General features: G+C 44.2%; 1 protein-coding gene across 2 annotated transcripts in view; it reads right to left on the bottom strand.

The window, feature by feature from the left end:
* Window positions 1-231: 231 nt before the first annotated feature.
* Window positions 232-20,933, bottom strand: part of LOC115129516 (ankyrin repeat domain-containing protein 50-like) — a 40,237-nt gene continuing 19,535 nt past the window's right edge. For both annotated transcript variants that reach the window (XM_065018670.1, XM_029659935.2), the window contains exons 4-5: window positions 2,481-6,016; window positions 232-1,970 (exon numbers count right to left, since the gene is read on the bottom strand). In XM_065018670.1, the coding sequence (XP_064874742.1) occupies window positions 2,484-6,016 (3,533 nt within the window). In that variant the 3' untranslated portion in view covers window positions 232-1,970; window positions 2,481-2,483. The remainder of the gene's footprint in view (window positions 1,971-2,480; window positions 6,017-20,933) is intronic.

The following is a 20,933-nucleotide window of genomic DNA, read 5'->3' as shown; positions in this document are numbered from 1 at the left end:
GGCAACACTGCCAAAACAGGCAATTATTTGACGATCAATCGATCAAAATGTTGGGTTAATGGTTGCTTAATGCTTAGGGATGCATGTAATGGCCTTCGATGTAAGGTTAGCCAATAGGGCATAGACATGGCATAGTATGGATCTCTGTTAAGTGTCTGCTCAGTTGTACAGTGATTTAAAGGATACAAACGGTAATAATTCAATTACAATGATGTAACAATAGAGAACCTGTCATTTTCCAGCAGTAAAGCAAATATGTTTATTAAGCACTTTAATATACATCAGACCATTCTGCTTAATATAGTACAGGAAATACATTTTTGAAATGAAAAGTTCAATGTACATAAGTAAGTAAGTTATTTACAATCAGTTTAGGGTCAATTCAAAACAAGAGGTTTGAGAGATGGCGAAAGAAGTTTGAATACTGTCCAGAATTGATCCTAAAAATGAGTCCTTCTTCCTTTATACCTTCATAGCACACCTTCAAGCTGTACTGGAGAGCGGAGGGCTTCGACTTGGGTTTATACAGTATGTATGTGACGGCTTCCCCCCCCCCCCCCCCCTTCTCACTGTTAACATTGTGAAAAGCCTGCAAAAAAATAAAAAATATGACACACAAATGCTCACACAGCCCCCCACATAGTCCATGAAAAACAGATGTTTGCAATCCGAGAGCACCATCTTCAAGCCCCTCCCTCTTCGGCGGAGCTACTGCTGGGTTAACTGACATGCAGCCGCTCAAGAGAAGAAGGAAAAAAATGCTTTGTTCCAACTTTGGCTAGACAGGTATACATTTCAAACCATCCTTTAAAACCATAATATTATTGAGGTCTCCTACTCAGTGAAGCCGTGACGAGTGAACCGTAAGCCGTCTTTTTGTGTGTGTGCGTCTTGCTCCGAAATATACGTCAATTATCAAAATATAAGCGACACTGCAATAATAGGGGAAACAAAGTTTGAATTTTGTTTCTTGAATTGCAGGTTATAATAGTAATAATTCCACCAACCAATGCACTCGAATGCCGCTTTCGCTTCAGACTTTTGCATTTAAGCCCCAACCTCCGTAGTTGACAGTATACACAATGGTTATTTTAATCATTTTCAAATGCACACCAAAAAAAACATGAAAAGTCCCACAGGGACAAAATGAAGTCACATGGGTTTAACGTTTTCAATTAACTCTCTCCCTTAGGTATCTTTAACACTACAATACACATAGCAAAGAAAATAGTATCAAGACGACCAAAATGGAGTCCAAAAGAACTGCAGGCAACTTTTGAACACAGCACCATGATAGTGCATACAATACAACTTAAAGTGGCTTTTTCCTAAATAAATATGGTTGGTTATACTTGTATAGTAAATTGCCTTAGCTATTAACATATTACACACAGCATATGTTTAGTACACCGAACGAGGTTAACACAGATTATTTGGGGTCTTCAGGAAGGCAGAGTACCAATGCGCATAACATTATCCTGTGTCATCGATTATCTTGATGTCCTCTGGTAAGATGTGATGATGCACTCAGCGGTACATTGCTGTCGGTGTGTATGATTGCAGGCAGGACAACAAAAACAAACATACAGTATAACACAAAAACAATGTATGAATTTTTTTTGGAACAATTAGTTTGAAACACAGGAGCATAAAGGGGAGGCTGAACAAATACATGTTTGTCATTTTCTCTATGTAAAAAGTGCATACACTGCATATTAAATATCAATACATTAAAACGATAGTGTGCATGATTACACTGAGAAGGCTGTAACAGATGTAGGCACATTGAAGTATCAGTTCATCTAGGCCTTGTGCAGCGATCAACATTCTTTCCTAGGTTTTCTGAGGTGTTCCACTTGAGAGAGTGGATTTTTATTTATTTTATCATTTCTTATGCAGATGGGGGGAAAAAAAAGTTGCTTTGGCACATTCCCTCCCGATGTCTCCGTGACGAATGGCATTCAAGACATCTGAAATGGTAATGGAAATGATTTGTGTTAGTGCTGAGTTGGGGAAAAAATGGTCGTCTTTTAGGCCAGAAAAGTGCATTCTTTGAAATCCATCATTCGCGTAAGTTTGAGTTCTACTAAATGATAGGTCAATGGACCGTAATAAAATATTGACAAGACAGTGTTTTCAGTAGTGGTGAGTGAGTCATTCAATTGTCATTTAATAACAGCATACTGTATCAACAATGTGGCCATGAATCCTAGAAGTAATATAAAGACATTCATAATAGCATACAGGGATTCTGATTTTTCAGCCTACATACCATCCCTGGATATATACTTCTACTATCTTCACGACGAACCCGTTTAAAATCGTAATGAAAATAAAGCATGTCTGACCTGATCTACTTCTAATATAATGAGTAAAACAATTATGTTGAACATTAGAATAACTCTATAGCTGGTGGTTAATGCTTAGGAAAAAAATGTACATTCTAATTACATCAGATTCGTTTGAGAATGAAAACTTACCAGCTATAATGGTGTCTCCTTTTTGTAGTTAAACCCAGGGTCTGATCCTTCTATCTGCAGTTTCAGTGCTTGTTTAAGGCTTAATTCAGTCTCCCCTATAGGGTAGTTCTCCAGGACATCCTGGTGCCCTCTATTCTGTACAGTCCTTGGGACAGAAACCCTCCCGAGAAAAACCTGATTGCCCTGAAGATGGTAGTTGGGGTTGGTCATAATTCCATTTCGCTTCTTCTCTGCAATGCTCTGCTGTTGGATGAATAACTGCTCTTGGGTCAGTCCCCCATCTGGCTGGGTGGAGCCGCCAACCATGATCTTACAATGAGGATCCTTCACTGCAATCTTCGCTACAGACTTGTTGAGCGCAGTCCTCTTATCAAACTGGGTCATCTCATATTCCTGACCCTGGGTTGAGCCAATGCTCTTGAGCCTTTTCTTGTCTCCTGACCCCCCTTTGCCGTTGGATGTGTCATTTCCAGGCTTATTCCCTTTGGTCGACTTGAGACCTGGCTTAACCTGAGCCCAGTCAAATTCACTTGATGGAGACCCCTGATGATGTCCAATGGACTTGGTGGTGGAGGAAGGTGAGACGATGGACTGTCGGCTCCGACTGCGAGGCAGAGAGTGTTGCTGGATTTGCTCGGTGAAGGTCATTCCGTGGAAACTATCTATGGGCACAGTCTGTGCAGTCGCGGTGGACGAGGTGGTTCTCAGTGAGTTTTTAGAACTTTTGAGGGAATTATTTGAGAGAGAGGATTTCTGTCTGTCCACGGTAGAGTCAGGAGATTCTGAAGGGGAGCTGAAGGCGTGGACAGGACCGTTCTGTAGACCACGTCCAGATGACTGCATGTCTCCAGCTCCTGTGCTGCCAGAGCTGTTGGATTTAATTGTGAGAGACTGCATTTTCCCAGCTACAGAGATTGGGGTTTTCTGCTCCATAGTGTGTACTGGCGAAGGACTACAGCCATTAAGACTTGAGGCCCCATACTTCTCAAGAAGTTTGATGATCATTGAATGCCCCCCTTTTGCAGCCACTCGCATGGCTGTGCGTCCGAACTGGTCTGCGTGGTTGGGGTCAGCGCCATGCTCCAGAAGGATCTGCACTACATCTCTGTGCCCCTCTTGGGCAGCAATGCCAAGCGCTGTTGCCCCCTGATTACATGTGTGATCCACGTGAGTGCCATTGTCAATCAAGAACCGCACAACCTTTGTGTGGCCTTGCCAAGCCGCTGACTGGAGGGCGGATCGCTTCTCGTTGTCACAAGAGTTCACATCGGCATGATAGTTGATCAGCATCCTGACCATTTCTACATGCCCTTGCCAGCAGGACACGTGGAGTGCCGTCCTTCCCTCTGTGTCGCTGACTTCCACATTGGCCCCATTTTCCAGGAAGTACTCTGCCATTGCTAGTTGATTCTCAAGTGCCAATATGTATAATGTTGGGCGTCCGTCTGCGTCTTTACAGTCTATATCAGCGCCATGACTCAGCAACAGTTCAACAATATCCCTGTGGCCTTCCAGTGCAGCCACCCTGAGAGAATTCCTCCCATCATATCCTCTTTGGTCGATGCAAGACTTGTTTTCCAGAAGAATATGGACACAGTCATAGTGACCCTCTTGCGCAGACAATATCAGGGGTATTCGACCATCGTTATCCACCTCTGTGCATCGGGCACCTTGCTCAATGAGGGCATCGCATACTTGCCGGTGACCCTCAAATGAGGCCATGTGCAGTGGGGTCCAGCCTGCGTCATCTCTGTGATTCTCATCCAGCCCTCTGTCCAGCAGAGTTCGGACCACCTCTACGTTCCCTTGAGCGGATGCTATGCTCAGAACAGTCCTTCCTTCACTGTCGATGCTGTCTACAGCTGCACCCCAGAAAAGCAGGGTATTGACAACAGAGGCATGGCCCATGGACGCTGCCGCAAGAAGAGGCGTTCGGCCATTGTTGTCAGTGTGATCCACGTCAGCTCCACCTTCCAGCAGCAGATCAACTACGTCCACATGTCCTTCATATGCAGCCACAAGGAGGGGGGTCATGCAGTCTTTGTCGCAGTGGTCCACCTCTGCACCCCTGTCAATGAGGAGGCTTACGACAGAGGCATGGCCTTTACTGGCAGGCACACAGAGAGCAGCAACTGAGAGGGCTGTCCTTCCGTCCGCATCACCATGGTTCACCTCTGCCCCGTGCTCCAAGAGGTGCTCTACGATTTCTCTGTGCCCCATGTATGCCGCTGCAATGAGAGCCGTCCTTCCTTCATTGTCTGCTTTGTTGACTTCTGCCCCGTGTTGGAGGAGGTTCAGCACGATGTCTTCATGACCTCCCCAAGCTGCGGCTCTTAAGGCCGTTCTGCTGTCGGCATCAGCACAGTCAACTTTGGCACCGGCGTAGAGGAGAGCAGACACCACCTCCGAATGCCCACCCCAGGCTGCAGACCTAAGGGCGGTCCACCCATCGTGGTCTGTGTGATTGATGTTTGCGTCACAGCCGATGAGGCAGTTTACGACCTTAGTGTGCCCTTGTCTTGCCGCAAGAGTAAGTGACGTTTGTCCATGGTTGTCCTCCATCTCCATGTTTGCTCTTCTGGATATGAGAAAGTTCACCACATCCAGGTTTCCACTGTATGCTGCATTGGCCAGCAAAGTTCTCCCGCTAGAGTCACATTGGTTCACAGAGGCTCCATTGTCTAGCAACGTCCGAATCGAATCCTCTCTCTCCAGTGCCTGCTGCACTATGCAAGAGGCATGGTCGTCGTCGTTGTTGACGTGAGCTCCAGCTTTGACTAGAAGCTGCAGCACCTCCTGCTCTTTAGGTATGGAGATGGAAAGAGAGTCTTTGGCGGGTGTACCATTCCACACCATCCAAAGAGCCAAGTTGAAAGGCTCTATCTGCAAGTTGGAGTTGATCAGATGCAGGGCAAACTCCTGCACCTCCAGCGGTTTGAGCTGCTTGGCCCTGCAAGTGTAACTCATCGCCACCATCCTATGTCCCTCCGCTGCATTACACAAGTACTTTTGTGTACAATGCTTAACATCCAGGAGCCACTCGGCAAAACTGTAGTGAAAGAGGATCCTAGTACCTCTGAGGCCATCAACCAACAACTTGGAGAGGATGTCCATCTTCTTCTGAAAGTCCTCCATGGTGAGAGTCATGTTTTTGGTCCAGACAGCATGGTAAAGCTCCTTGAAAGTAAGTGGCCTGCAGGTTGCAAGGATCACGTTGAGAATAGGCTGGACTTTGGCAAACTGCTTCCGAACAAACAGCCTTTGGCAGAGCCACAAGTAGAGGCCATTGAGCGTGCCGGGGATGTCGCGGATCTCTCGCAGCACGATGAAGTTCTCCACCACCCCGTCCAGCACGCGCTCCAGGTACAGGAAGCAGCCGCTGCTTTTGATGTGCAGCTGGTTGAGCATCTCGGCCGTTTCCTTGGTGAGGTGCTGGCGAAGGGCCTCCTCCTGGTCGAGCCGGTGGAGGATGTACTGCTGCACGTCCTTGACGATGTAGGCCTTGCGAAGGTCGTCCAGGCTAATTTTACGGAATCCTAGAAAAGAGAAGAAAAAAAATAAACTATTCGTTTACCACATCAAAAGCAATGAATTAAACATCAACTTCTTTCAACACATTTCCAAGATTAATATGGCTGTGTTACAGTTTATCAACGTAATACAGAGAGGGCATAATTAGTCTTTCCACTGAGTTGAGCGCTCATAGTGATCATACGAAGGTGACTAATTCCTTTTTTACACGATGCCCTTATATTCTCAAATAGATATCTGACCTTCAGAATTTAGTCACTCCATTTTCCCATTGATCTTTTACCTTTGAAGAATTCTATTACGCCAACCTTTAATTTCCTAAGGCACAGACTAATTAGTGGTGAAGCCATGTTGTTAAAAATAAAAACCATTCAAAAGAATGGAGAGCATGACCCTGGTCTCTGGCAGAGTAATCAGTAATCAGTTCAGCATCAGTATGACAGATCTTTTGTGAAGGACTATGGAAAACAAAGCTGGTGTAATTGATGCTCCAGAGGGGTATTTGATGCAGAAGACCTTTGATTCTCCTAAGAAAGCGCAGTACATTATCATCCCAGCCATACATTTAACTAAAGAAATATCAATACGATTGCAAAAGTATAGAAGAAAGACATTTATCTACATATCAATATATTTAAAGGGGCAATCAGCAGTTGAAACAATGACTAAGCACACTCCCTGCCCGTTTTCGGTCAAAAACTGAGGGATGGTGCTGGAGAAAAGTATCCACTCTCAAATTCATGGCCAGCGCTATGGATGCAAGGACCGTCCTTGATATCAACAATATAGTTTAAAACATGTTTTGAGTCTATATAGTGTTTGTTTACATATACTTTGTTAACAAACAGTGCAGTAAAATAAGCTTATATTTTGGGTTCTGGTGGGGTACGAACTAAGCTCATGAGGCATTAATAGCTATATTCGTCAAGAATCAATGGGTACATATCATTAACTTATACGTCCAAAAAATGGATGTAACAACTGCAGATTGTCCCTTTACAGCTCAAGGCCCAACTAATTATTTAAAAGGCCTCTCCTCACATATTTGAGAGAAAAACACAAAGTAGACCCCTGGAAGAGCTATTTCCATTTCATAGCATACAAATGGCCATAAGACAACTCTATTGTTGCACACATTAACAGACTACATGCTACCAGCACAGACCTTTAGGAAGAAATCACCATGGGGGTCTTAATTAATTACCACTAATGTGCAGTAGCAATCCTTTCCCAGACATAAAGGGGTAACTTTCTCCAGGTTAGAGCAGTCAGATCAGACTACACACTCAAGGGCAGGGGATAGTTTTATTTACTGTTTCCATGGTCTCAGGCCTGATGGGGGACGGGGACTCGGCGGAGAATTGTTCAATGCTGTTGTGATTTTTCTCAATTCTAAACTCGCCTCCTGCTGTGGGAAACGAGTAAAACATTCTTTTGTTTTATCTAATTACCTATATCATGAAAAACAAGCTGCTTCTAAATGTTTCCTGAAGAAATGGGCTCATTTACTGCTGTCTGGGTTAGGATAACCGGTTAATTAAAATGTGCATCTTAAATTACGCTACCTTAAACACCCTCAATGATAAATAAACCAAACACTACAAAATGGGGATCTGAGAGACTAATGACAATATTTAGACAAAATTAACATGCCTATAATCAATCAGTGCAGTAAGTATTCTAAACTGGATTGCTTGGATTATATAATCAAAGTTTCTCTGTGTACAAGTCTCAAACTGTCGCAAAGCCTGAGGAGTAGTTCCCTCCATGAATGGTTTTGTACAGAAAGAAGACTATGAAATCTTACCCCAAACAGGGGAAATGTAGCCACACCAGTAGCAAAATGGGGTGGTAGGGTCTAGGGATGTTACAAATGGACAATTTTGCTTAAAGTTTAAACTGCAAAAGAAATACAAATTTAAGCAATAAGAAATTATCTTATCTTGTACAAATTTGGTCTTATTACGTACATTACCATTCAAAAGTTTGGGGTCACTTAGAAATGTTCTTGTTTTTGAAATAAAAATAGACTGGGGAAATAAAATAAAATAAATTGATCAGAAATACAGTGTAGACATTGTTAATGTTGGAAATGACTACTGTAGCTGGAAATGGCTTTTTCTTCTGCCTAAAAGGCCAGCATTCCGGAGTCGCCTCTTCACTGTTGACGTTGAGACTGGTATTTTGCAGGTACTTTTTAATGAAGCTGCCAATTGAGGACTTGTGAGGCGTCTGTTTCTCAAACTAGACACTCTAATGTACTTGTCCTCTTGCTAAGTTGTGTTCCAGGGCCTCCCACTCCTCTTTCTATTCTGGTTAGAGCCAGTTTGGCTGTTCTGTGAAGTGAGAAGTACACAGCGTTGTACGAGAACTTCAGTTTCTTGGCAATTGGCAGGGTAGCCTAGTGGTTAGTGTTGGACTAATAACCGAAAGGTTGCAAGTTCAAATCCCCGAGCTGACAAGGTACAAATCTGTCGTTCTGCCCCTGAACAGGCAGTTAACTCACTGTTCCTAGGCCGTCATTGAAAATAAGACATTGTTCTTAACTGACTTGCCTAGTTAAATAAAGGTCAAATAAATAAAAAAACAAATAAAATTCTAGCATTGAGTAGTCATAATTTCTCAGAACAAGAATAGACTGACGAGTTTCAGAAGAAAGTTCTTTGTTTCTGGGATTTTGAGCCTGTAATCGAACCCACAAATGCTGATGCTCCAGATACTCAACTAGTCTAAAGAAGGCCAGTTTTATTGCTTCTTTAATCAGCAATGTTTTTAGCTCTGCTAACATAATTGCAAAATGGTTTTCTAATGATCAATTAGCCTTTTGAAATGATAAACTTGGATTAGCTAACACAACATGCCATTGGAACACAGGAGTGATGGTTGCTGATAATGGGCCTCTGTACGCCTACGTAGATATTCCATTAAAAAAAATCTGCCGTTTCCAGCTAAAATAATAATTTACAACATTAACAATGTTGACACTGTATTTCTGATACATTTTATGTTATTTTAATGGACGAAAAATGTGCTTTTCTTTAAAAAACAAGGACATTTCTAATTGACCCCAAACTTTTGAACGGTAGTGTATGTATGACCGGGCAATGAAGTTATATATACCGCGACCCTTTGGAGACATAGAACACAGCTACAGTAACATGTCAATAGCGACAATCGATAACTTTTCAGGTAATTAAAAAAGGTGCCGCATCAGAAGAGTCTGTATCTTTTCAGACAGTAGAATTCTGCTCCGGCATATAATGTTCTATTGTTTCCCTGACAACAATAAATGTTGCTGATTGATGTGCTGCTGTGTTTTGTGTGCTGTTTTTAATGGCAGTGTAGCAACATGTGCTCTCTTTCTACTAAATGTATTGGTAAGTCGAGGTATTTAAAGAATTTCTAAGTACTTTTCTAGGAGTGTGGTCTGCCGGCAGGCAGCAGGCAGGCTGCGTGCAGCAGCTTGAGATGATTTGATTGACAGTTATGGTCGCCTAGTGATGGAAGTTAGTCCCGCTTCAGAAGCAGCATTACTTTACAAATGCTGTTCATATCTCCAGAGGAGGTTTCGTGCCGGCATTTAAAAAGCCGTAATGTTGCCTACCCTAACAGACAAACAAACATGTTGTACCTGAGGCGTTTTGACGGACCACAATCCATTATATCTGAAAAGGGTAATCGATACAGGCTACATGTAGCTGCAATTTCATATTATGAAACAAAAACAACCCCAACCCACTAGGGCTGGTCCTGGCCGTTCTGCCGCCCTAGGCGAGACAAACACATTGCCACCCCCTGCAAAATTGGCCCCCCAATGGTGGAACAAACTCCCTCACGACGCCAGGACAGCGGAGTCAATCACCACCTTCCGGAGACACCTGAAACCCCACCTCTTTAAGGAATACCTAGGATAGGTTAAAGTAATCCCTCTCACCCCCCCCCCCCCCTTAAAAGATTTAGATGCACTACTGTTCCACTGGATGTCATAAGGTGAATGCACCAATTTGTAAGTCGCTCTGGATAAGAGCGTCTGCTAAATGACTTAAATGTAATGTATGTAAAATTACAATAGTCCCTATAAGAAAAATGACGTTGAAAAGAAATCAAATCAAATATGTATTTTCCGGACATTTAGAATGCATATTTCCCAGGAGGTTGAAAAGGTGTCTTTTATGGATGTTGAAAGTACGTATTATTTTACTAATGCCCATCCATGTGGTAGGCCCAACGTTTGTTGAACACCAACAAACAAAAAATGACGGCCAGGACCAAAAAAAGACGTCCAAAAGACGTCGGCCCATGCATAATCTGGTGTAGCCTACAGTGTCGGCCTGCAATGGAATTTTATGAATGCTAATCCACGTGGTAGGCCCACCGTTTGTAAAACAGGCTGTTGCATTGGCTTTATTCATCCTGATTCCTGTGACTAATTCATTTGGCCATTTAAGCTCTGAATATCAGCTACCCAACTTCACCAGGAGTTATCCTGAGCCTATGTGTTTACACAGTGAGAAATGCAGAAGTACACTGCTCCAAAAAATAAAGGGAACACTAAAATAACACATCCTGGATCTGAATGAATTAAATATTCTTATTAAATACTTTTTTCATTACATAGTTGAATGTGCTGACAATGAAATCACACAAATATTATCAATGGAAATCAAATTTATCAACACACGGAGGTCTGGATTTGGAGTCACACTCAAAATTAAAGTGGAAAACCACACTACAGGCTGATCCAACTTTGATGTAATGTCCTTAAAACAAGTCAAAATGAGGCTCAGTAGTGTGTGTGGCCTCCACGTGCCTGTATGAAATAACATCAAGGCGGTGGCCCGTTCCTGTAGGTTCATGCTCTACAACATCCGCAGAGTACGACCCTGCCTCACACAGGAAGCGGCGCAGGTCCTAATCCAGGCACTTGTCATCTCCCGTCTGGATTACTGCAACTCGCTGTTGGCTGGGCTCCCTGCCTGTGCCATTAAACCCCTACAACTCATCCAGAACGCCGCAGCCCGTCTGGTGTTCAACCTTCCCAAGTTCTCTCACGTCACCCCGCTCCTCCGCTCTCTCCACTGGCTTCCAGTTGAAGCTCGCATCCGCTACAAGACCATGGTGCTTGCCTACGGAGCTGTGAGGGGAACGGCACCTCACTACCTCCAGGCTCTGATCAGGCCCTACACCCAAACAAGGGCACTGCGTTCATCCACCTCTGGCCTGCTCGCCTCCCTACCACTGAGGAAGTACAGTTCCCGCTCAGCCCAGTCAAAACTGTTCGCTGCTCTGGCCCCCCAATGGTGGAACAAACTCCCTCACGACGCCAGGACAGCGGAGTCAATCACCACCTTCCGGAGACACCTGAAACCCCACCTCTTTAAGGAATACCTAGGATAGGATAAAGTAATCCTTCTCCCCTCCCCCCTTAAAAGACCTAGATGCACTATTGTAAAGTGGCTGTTCCACTGGATGTCATAAGGTGAAAGCACCAATTTGTAAGTCGCTCTGGATAAGAGCGTCTGCTAAATGACTTAAATGTAAATGTATGACCTCGCTACAATGCCTGGGCATGCTCCTGATGAGGTGTGGTCTCCTGAGGGATCTCCTCCCAGACCTGGACTAAAGCATCCTAATACAAGACAATGCTAGACCTCATGTGGCTGGAGTATGTCAGCAGTTCCTGCAAGAGGAAGGCATTGATGCTATGGACTGGCCCGCCCGTTCCCCTGACCTGAATCCAATTGAGCACATCTGGGACATCATGTCGCGCTCCATCCGCCAACTCCTGGACAGTCTGTGGTGCAACGTGGCGTTGGTGGATGGAGCGCGACATGATGTCCCAGATGTGCTCAATTGGATTCAGGTCTGGGGAACGGGCGGGCCAGTCCATAGCATCAATGCCTTCCTCTTGCAGGAACTGCTGACACACTCCAGCCACATGAGGTCTAGCATTGTCTTGCATTAGGAGGAACCCAGGGCCAACTGCACCAGCATATGGTCTCACAAGAGGTCTGAGGATCTCATCTCGGTACCTAATGGCAGTCAGGCTACCTCTGGTGAGCACATGGAGGGCTGTGCGGCCCCCCAAAGAAATGCCACCCTACACCATGACTGACCCACTGCCAAACCGGTCATGCTGGAGGATGTTGCAGGCAGTAGAACGTTCTCCACGGCGTCTCCAGACTCCGTCACGTCTGTCACGTGCTTAGTGTGAACCTGCTTTCATCTGTGAAGAGCACAGGGCGCCAGTGGCGAATTTGCCAATCTTGGTGTTCTCTGGCAAATGCCAAACGTCCTGCACGGTGTTGGGCTGTAAGCACAACCCCCACTTGTAGACGTCAGGCCTTCATGGAGTCTGTTTCTGACCGTTTGAGCAGACACATGCACATTTGTGGCCTGCTGGAGGTCATTTTGCAGGGCTCTGGCAGTGCTCCTCCTTGCACAAAGGCGGAGGTAGCGGTCCTGCTGCTGGGTTGTTGCCCTCCTACGGCCTCCTCCACATCTCCTGATGTACTGGCCTGTCTCCTGGTAGCGCCTCCATGCTCTGGACACTACGCTGACAGACACAGCAAACCTTCTTGCCACAGCTCGCATTGATGTGCCATCCTGGATGAGCTGCACTACCTGAGCCACTTGTGTGGGTTGTAGACTCCGTCTCATGCTACCACTAGAGTGAAAGCACCGCCAGCATTCAAAAGTGACCAAAACATTAGCCAGGAAGCATAGGAACTGAGAAGTGGTCTGTGGTCACCACCTTCAGAACCACTCCTTTATTGGGGGTGTCTTGCTAATCGCTTATAATTTCCACCTGTTGTCTATTCCATTTGCACAACAGCATGTGAAATGTATTGTCAATCAGTGTTGCTTCCTAAGTGGACAGTTTGATTACACAGAAGTGTGATTGACTTGGAGTTACATTGTGTTGTTTAAGTGTTCCCTTTATTTTTTTGAGCAGTGTATTTTCCTTTTCACTATGATCAGCTCGTCAAAAATGTACGGATACAATCTCGAAACCAATGATTATGACAATTTAGCCCACAGGAGGAAACTCCTGGACAACAGTTGTGAGTAGCCCGATTGTCCATATTGTCCATTTTCCTTTGACCTGTCCTGTTTTCAAGATATGTTGTTTGTTACAATTTCAGTGCATTTTTATATTTGATTGGGCGCCATTTAGTTTAGGTACTTTGATCTGAGAAATCTGCGTGCTGTAAAAAGTGTACACCTCGTTACATTATCATACATTTTATCTCCATCCTGTAGACTACAGAAAAGGCCACATACTCTACAATATCCTATATCTGCTACGTGATTTATGTTAAATCATTTTTTGGACGGAACGCTGGTGGAGCGCCACAGCGATGCGTGTATCCAACAGAGAGGCACACTGGGAATGGACAAGCAAAATATTTTGTGGCCCTGCCTTTGAGAAAGTGGGCACTGCTTATGGCATCAGCACTCACCTAAAAAGCCCATATGCCACTGGTTGAGAAAAAAAACTTTAGTGAGGCTTTACATGTTGTTGGAGGTCAGTTTAGCACAGAAAATGCCGACCTCGTCAATCTGCGCCATAGCCGGCCCTGCCACCCACCCAGTAATGAAGAGTACCCCGTACTCGCAAGACTGTCCTGAAGATACCTCTGTATCCCGGTGACATCGGTCCCAGATATCCTACAGGCAACAGACCGAAGACTGAACACACACTTGTGTCATTAGCAAAGGGAAAGAGCAGGTAGCCCAGTGTGAGGGGGAGAGAGGAGGAGCAGGCAGAACCAAGTGCATATGTCTTGGTACTATGCATCGCGCAATGTCTTGTCGTGCATGCCTCGGAAATTCACCAAAGTAGCCTAAAGTCAGCCTCTTTCTCTCTGGTTGTATTTAAATATACACAACTGTCCCCAGTCTAGTTAGGCTATAACACCAAATATAATATGTTTTGTGATAACTGCACCGTGATTTTAATTATATGGGGGAAACATTGTTCCTGAGATTAGGGTTTTTTCTTAACGTTAAGGATCCAAACTTCGTTTAAACGTTTAAAGTGTTCACACCACTAGTAGGTACCCCTCTAATCATCGCCATTGTAGCTTTCGATACATGAACCTGGCAGTACTCAAACACGTGTGAGAAACCTATCCCTGAGGAATATAAAGAAATAATGTTTTTTTAATGACTAATTATGTTCTAAACTGTCAGCCCTAATTAACAAAAACATTTGCGGTGGCTACCTGTGGAACGTTACCATTCCGAGCTATCCCGGAAACGACGAAAAACAACGCATCTAATCTGTCCTACACCATGCAGTCACCACCAACAGAGTACAGTAGGATTATAATAACCCAGTGACCCAAAGCCTCAGTGTCAGTCAATGTTTTTAGCAACAGAGCATTTTCCACTGCCTCTCCCAGGCCCTGTGATCTCCTGCTCCACCTCAGACTGATTCTCCACTAAGCATTCTGGATGCCTTCAGCTGAGACAGGAAACCCACTGGCCGAAAGGAAGAGGCCATTAAGAGGGGGGCTGAACGATATCTAGGACAGATGACCTAAAAGTCCATTTTAGCCAGCCGGGAGCCTTTGCCTCAGCATGTTGTTTTCAAGGGTTGTCTCAATGTTTAATTTAGATGTGCATTACCCACCAAGAGAGTATCAGTGAATCAGACTACACTGCCCAGGAGATCGTAGATCTCTATTCAGACAATGATTAACGAATAAACTCCTCCTCTCCTACAGTTTTGAGATTAGTGGCCTCCCACAGTTCCCACAAAATTGATCATATGTAAATTATGAACACTTTGTGGTGTGGAAAACCCAAGAGGAGGAAAAGAGAGACAGCGAGTTAACCGCGGCCATCTTGAAATAGAGCATTAGCCTTGAAAACCCTTTAAAAATATTTCCAGAGGCCCATAGAAAGGGAAAGAAAGAAATGAACAAGCAGGGGCCTCCAGTCTGAACATGCCAAAGAGGCCTTTTCATTCAATTACTATAAATGGAGGAAGCTGACCTACAATTTCCACTTGAGCCATCACAGACATCACTTCATATGGCCTGAAACTCTGCTGTGCAGTCATGGCATTATCATTGTTCTCCTCACGTGGCACAGATAAGCACAGGCGCAATGAGAGGAACTTGCAGTAGCAGACGTGGTCACTAGCTACACAATGAACGTGACTAACGTTGCACACATCTTCCAAGAAGATTGTTTTCATTTAACTGCAGGGTAGGACATGATGCCTGGCCTTGACACTTTTCCAGGTCAACTGGAACCACAGTAAATTCTAACTGGGGGGCTGCAACAGTACGAGCATGGACGGCGAAGGTCTGAACAGAGAGGGACTGCTAAACAACTAACAACTGATGCATTCATCAGGGCAAGGGATGCAGCCCCGAGTACAGGCCTCGGAGCCAGCTGCTGCTCGTTACGAAACTGGATAGTAGCCAGGAGAGACACGGCCCTATTTACAATGAGGAACTGTTTTCAGATGACAAATGAGGCAGGGTGTGTGTACGTGTGTTTGGAGTGGGGGGGGGTTACAGGTTCTGGCCCACGGACCTGGTTCTGAGCGTCAGCATCTCAAATGTATCGAGTTCTTAGCGATCCACCATCTTTAATTCATAAGATCCAAAAGATAAACAGAAAGCCAAGCTCATCTCCTCTAGCCTGCTGTAAACCCCCACTCGACAAACGCCTGTACAACAGCTGCAGAGGTCTTGGCTCCAAAAGCCAAAACGGCATCCTTCCAAACACAAGTACGTGGAACGAGAGGACTGCTTAAACCATCTGTAGAAAAATATGTTTTTTTTCTCCAAAGCTCCAGTTGCCTTTTTCCTTTTGAAAACTGTTTGCTGCCTTCTCCAATATTGATTTACATTAGGTAAATGTTAGTGAACAGTGGAAAGATGCTGTAGTACAGTTGTTATTGAGAAAGGAAATGCAGATGGTAGTTGGTATTTATTAAGGCAGTGTGAAGCAAACTGTAGCCTACCCGCAGTCGGGTTTATTTGTTGGGAGAAGCGTAATTATGTAATTGATACAGAATTTCTCCCTCCAATTCCTATGCCATTTTTTTGTCCATGCACGGGCACCCTGAAAATGAGAAGCGGCATCAAACGTGCAACTGGAAAACAATTACATGCACATTCAAAACAATTAACTTGCAGAGTGGTTATCCTGGCGACACAAGCATGAACAGTTTTTTTTTGCCCGAACTTGTCCTCACCTTCAATTTGAAACATGGGAGAGGAGACCTTCCAGTTAGACCTGTTGGGTTTACTGAATGAGAGCTGAGCGCAAACGAAGATTACACCGAAAGGGATATACTCAAGGCCCTTCAGTACGGCCTAGCGTTACAGTCTACCATCCAACAGTCCTATCAAGCCACCTTCATGAAAACGCATCATGAGCTGCAGGAATACATCCAAAGATGATTTACACGAAACACTGCAGAGCCTGGCGACAGATGGGTGGAGATTTCCAGCCAATGAAACACTGTATTGTACTCCAGATATACTTTGAATGGAACGAGGGCCAGAGCTAGTAGTGGTATGAGATTAAGAAGGGAGCACATCCGAGTGCCTATGCTCAACTCACTCTATGACCCACAATGGGTCACTATATCTACAGCTGGGTTTCACTGCGACATGAAACCTCCTTACTGCATGCAGCTGCACCTTCATTAAACTTATGGAGATAAAAATACTACCATGTTTTACAACTAAGAGCCAGACATTTTTCCTGACCACATGCCTAGTTATCAGAAAGAACAGTCTTGTTTTGGTTTCGGTCTTGCCATGACTGACCTCTTAGTGACCTCATTTGGCCCACTCGCCATGATTTCCTGTTCTCCTGCACAGTAATGTGTTCAGTCCTGGATGCCAATCACGTTTTATTAGCCACGTCAAATAAACTTGTATCTGCTACTGGTGTGCAGTCTGGAACCATTTTGGTCAGCATGTCCACACAACAGATTTAAAGCTCAGCCAATGGAATTTTCACAGAGCTCGCTGTAAAATCAGGTACTTGCAAATGTATTCTTGGCATGCAAGTCGGCGGCAGTTTGGGATACCACCCTGTCTTTAGCAAACTTCACCCCCCGTTGCAAGGCGAACCATTGGCGTGCCAGAAATTACAGGGCATTTATTTTCCTTAAATCAAATTAACACCTAGTTAAAGATCTTCTCTATCGAAACGAGAACCGACATGCCTCTCTACACAGAAACAAAATAGGAATACTAATCTTGTATATGAAACCGGGATCGTTGGAAGAGGCCATGCTGAATACGAAAGTCCCTCACCGAGGAGGCAAAGAGACCCAATTCTTCAACCATGTCTCGAGTCACATTTCTGCAGTGCAGCACCAAAGATGTTATAGACCTGTAATTTGCTTGGCTGTCAGACAGCTCGTGGTAAATACAGCATTCAGGGGTATTATGGTTGTCTTCGGTGCAGCCAGAGTATCAACTCAACACGCAGACCCAGAGGTTAGCCAGCATACAGGAATACAGACCGGATGCACAATCTGCACGTCTAAACACCAACTCAGGTGTTAACAGCAACTGGCCTCTTTAAGATATTAGCTAATTATAACCTATATCTAAATATGCTTAACAATTAGATGGCCTCAATAGTGTTAGAGACTTTGCAATCAAAACAAACACATCTAAATAGTCACTAGTCCAACCAAATACTATCATTTTAAGTATATTTTAGTCTGTTGAGGCTATGCATCCCGTAAGCAATAAGTTCTTAGAAAATAAGTGGTCCACATATCTAGCAGGAAGTTATTTGAAAAGTCACTTCCACTTCTAATGATTTGACCCATACCACATCCAAGCTTCCTGCATCAATGACAATGATAGGCAGTCCAAACACCGCCTTCGCCCCCTCTTCGGGGAGCATTCCACTCCTGGCACAGAATACATAAACAGTCCTAGATGCTTTATAGCTGTATTTGTGTTGTCAGCAGGCCAGAATACAGTATATTGAGGTCCCTCAAGTGAGGCCTCTCCACTTGCCCAAATAGTATGAAAAACAATTCCCAGGATATAGATGTTAAGAGTGCTGTGACCTTCTTGCTGAGGGGCCCTATGCTCTGCAAGCCCCTCGTAGCCACACTTCGGTCTGCGGACAAGAGCTGGTCTGAGAGCCGTGGTGGGGGCTGGAGAGTGGGGCGAGCCCACTTCAAACAGGCCTGCTATTTTAATTTCTGGTCAGTGGTGGTAAATCAGGCCTGTCACCTGGCCTTGGTGCAGAGAAAGGTCCATTCATGGCTGGAGCTGCGGAGAAGGAGGCACAGCTCCTCACTAGGGTGGGCTTGAGCCTCTCTCTGAAGATATGTGAGAGAAGGTAACAAAAACACACACCTACCCGAAACCGGCCGGTATAAAATACAGCAGATATCTTGACTTGCCACTCAGTATATCAGCAATGTTCAGAATTGTACAATAATATCATTGTCGATTGATGGTCTTTTTAATCCACTATCCAGAGTCAGGAACAGATGAAGATTGTCAATATCTCAAAGGTCTTCAGGTCTCAATCTCAAACGAATGAGGGAAATGGCATCATCTAATAAGATGTTTTTTTAGGGTGGAGGATGGTTTAAGAGAACGGATGTGGCATAAATACGGATACACAAGCGTGGGGGAGTTGAGATAAAGGTATGTATGTTGTAGACTTTAGCTATGGGAAGGATTTGTGCTCAAGAGTCCAATGGATAAATCTCAATAGAATAAATGAAGTGGAAAATATTTTGTTCCTATGGAGGGCAGAATAATGTCCCCTGGATTGGTTTAGGCTTTCAACCACCATTCCTGGGTGAGTAACTGAAATATGCCCGTCTTAAAATCCAGTTGCTATACATAGCCAAAAGGAAAATACCATAATGTGTGTGTGTGTGTGTGTGTGTGTGTCAGCCAAACTTTATTTTGACAGATGGTTCCCATTACCGTTCAGTGACACTTCTTTGATATGGAGATCACACAGGAATGCATCATGCATTTTGAATGAGTTTTCATGTGATTAGTCAGTCATTTTCAATGACGACCTCAATGTTTCAGCATCAACGGGATGCACATTAGAGGTCAACCAATTATGGTTTTTCAACACCGATACTGATTATTGGAGGACCAAAAAAGCTGATAACGATTAAATCGGACGATTTTATTTATTTATTTGTAATAATGACAATTACAACAATACTGATTGAACACTTATTTTAACTTAATATAATACGTCAATAAAATCAATTTAGCCTCAAATAAATAATGAAACATGTTCAATTTTGACTATTGGATGTTCTTATAGGCACTTTAGTATTGCCAGTGCAACAGTAAAGCTTCCCCCCCCCCCGCTCCACCCTGGGCTCAAACCAGGAACACAACGACAACAGCCACCCTCGAAGCAGGGTTACCCATCGCTCCACAAAAGCCGCGGCCCAACAATCACTCCAAGTCTCAGAGCGAGTGACGTTTGAAACGCCATTAGCGTGCACCCCGCTAACTAGCTAGCCATTTCACATCGGTTACACCAGCCTCATCTCGGGAGTTGATAGGCTTGAAGTCATAAACAGCGCAATGCTTGATGCACAATGAAGAGCTGCTGGCAAAACGCACAAAAGTGCTGTTTGAATGAATGCTTACGAGCCTGCTGCTGCCTACCACCGCTCAGTCAGATACTTGTATGCTTGTATGCTCAGTCAGATTATATGCAATGCAGGACACGCTAGATAAACTAGTAATATCATCAACCATGTGTAGTTAACTAGTGATTATGATTGATTGATTGTTTTTTATAAGATAAGTTTAATGCTAGCTAGGCAACTTACCTTGGCTTACTGCATTCGCGTAACAGGCAGTCTCCCTGTGGAGTGCAACGAGAGGCAGGTGGTTATAGCGTTAGACTAGTTAACTGTAAGGTGGCAAGATTGGATCCCCGAGCTGACAAGATGAAAATCTCCTGAACGAGGCAGTTAACCCACCCTCATTGAAAATAAGAATGTGTTCTTTAACTGACTTGCCTAGTTAAATAAAGATTAAATAAAGGTGTAATTTTTTTTTTTTAAACGGCCAAATCGGTGTCCAAAAACACCAAAAACACTGATTTCCGATTGTTATGAAAACTTGAAATCGGCCCTAATTAATCGGCCATTCCGATTAGTCGGTCGACCTCTAATGCACACTGCTAACAAAGAGGGCAGGGCAAACAGATAGTAGGACAATCGAACAGTCCGCGAAGAGGCTGTTTTAGCTTAAGTCTTCAATAGACTAGTGTATGTCAATCCCTTTTTGAAGAAAAAAGTAGGACCTTTCGTCTTCGGAGAGATCGAAGAGTGTTAAATGTCTTCAGATAGCTGTTACATTAGTGGTTGAACAGACTTTTTTTCAGAGGTATTGTGCTAAACTACCATCTTTAACCCTGATCTTGTTAACCTTCAAGCCAAATTTATTGCAAAGTCTGAGATATTCCACATGTATTAGCGATGAAGATATCTACAGTCGAAAATAAATGGTCTGTTTCTGTTTAAAAGGCTTTTCCATGTCCCGCCAGGCCCCCTTCTCCCTGCTCTCCTTTTGCCGAAGGCCCAGTTAAATTGGCACAGATTCCACCCAGCTCACAACCAGAATCGCTGCCTAAGTGTTTCCACCTCACTTGCCCACCGATGGCCTTACAGTAGCACAGAAAACATAGGGGGGAAAGTCAACCATGCTACAATAGGCCGCCTGACACACAATGTAAAAGAGCAGCCTTGCAACACATGTACAACCTTATGTGCCTTCTTCCGGCAGACGGTCACAGAGCATACAGTACACATCGATCATGGAGGGTTTGTGAAATGGACTACAATCTGACTCAGACTAAAAGGATTCTTTAAAAAAATATATATATATATATTTAAGCCTCTTCACAGATGGCACATTCGTT

Source organism: Oncorhynchus nerka, linkage group LG5, assembly GCF_034236695.1.
Source record: "Oncorhynchus nerka isolate Pitt River linkage group LG5, Oner_Uvic_2.0, whole genome shotgun sequence".
Lineage (NCBI taxonomy): Eukaryota > Metazoa > Chordata > Actinopteri > Salmoniformes > Salmonidae > Oncorhynchus > Oncorhynchus nerka.
This window is presented reverse-complemented; position numbering and strand designations above follow the sequence as displayed.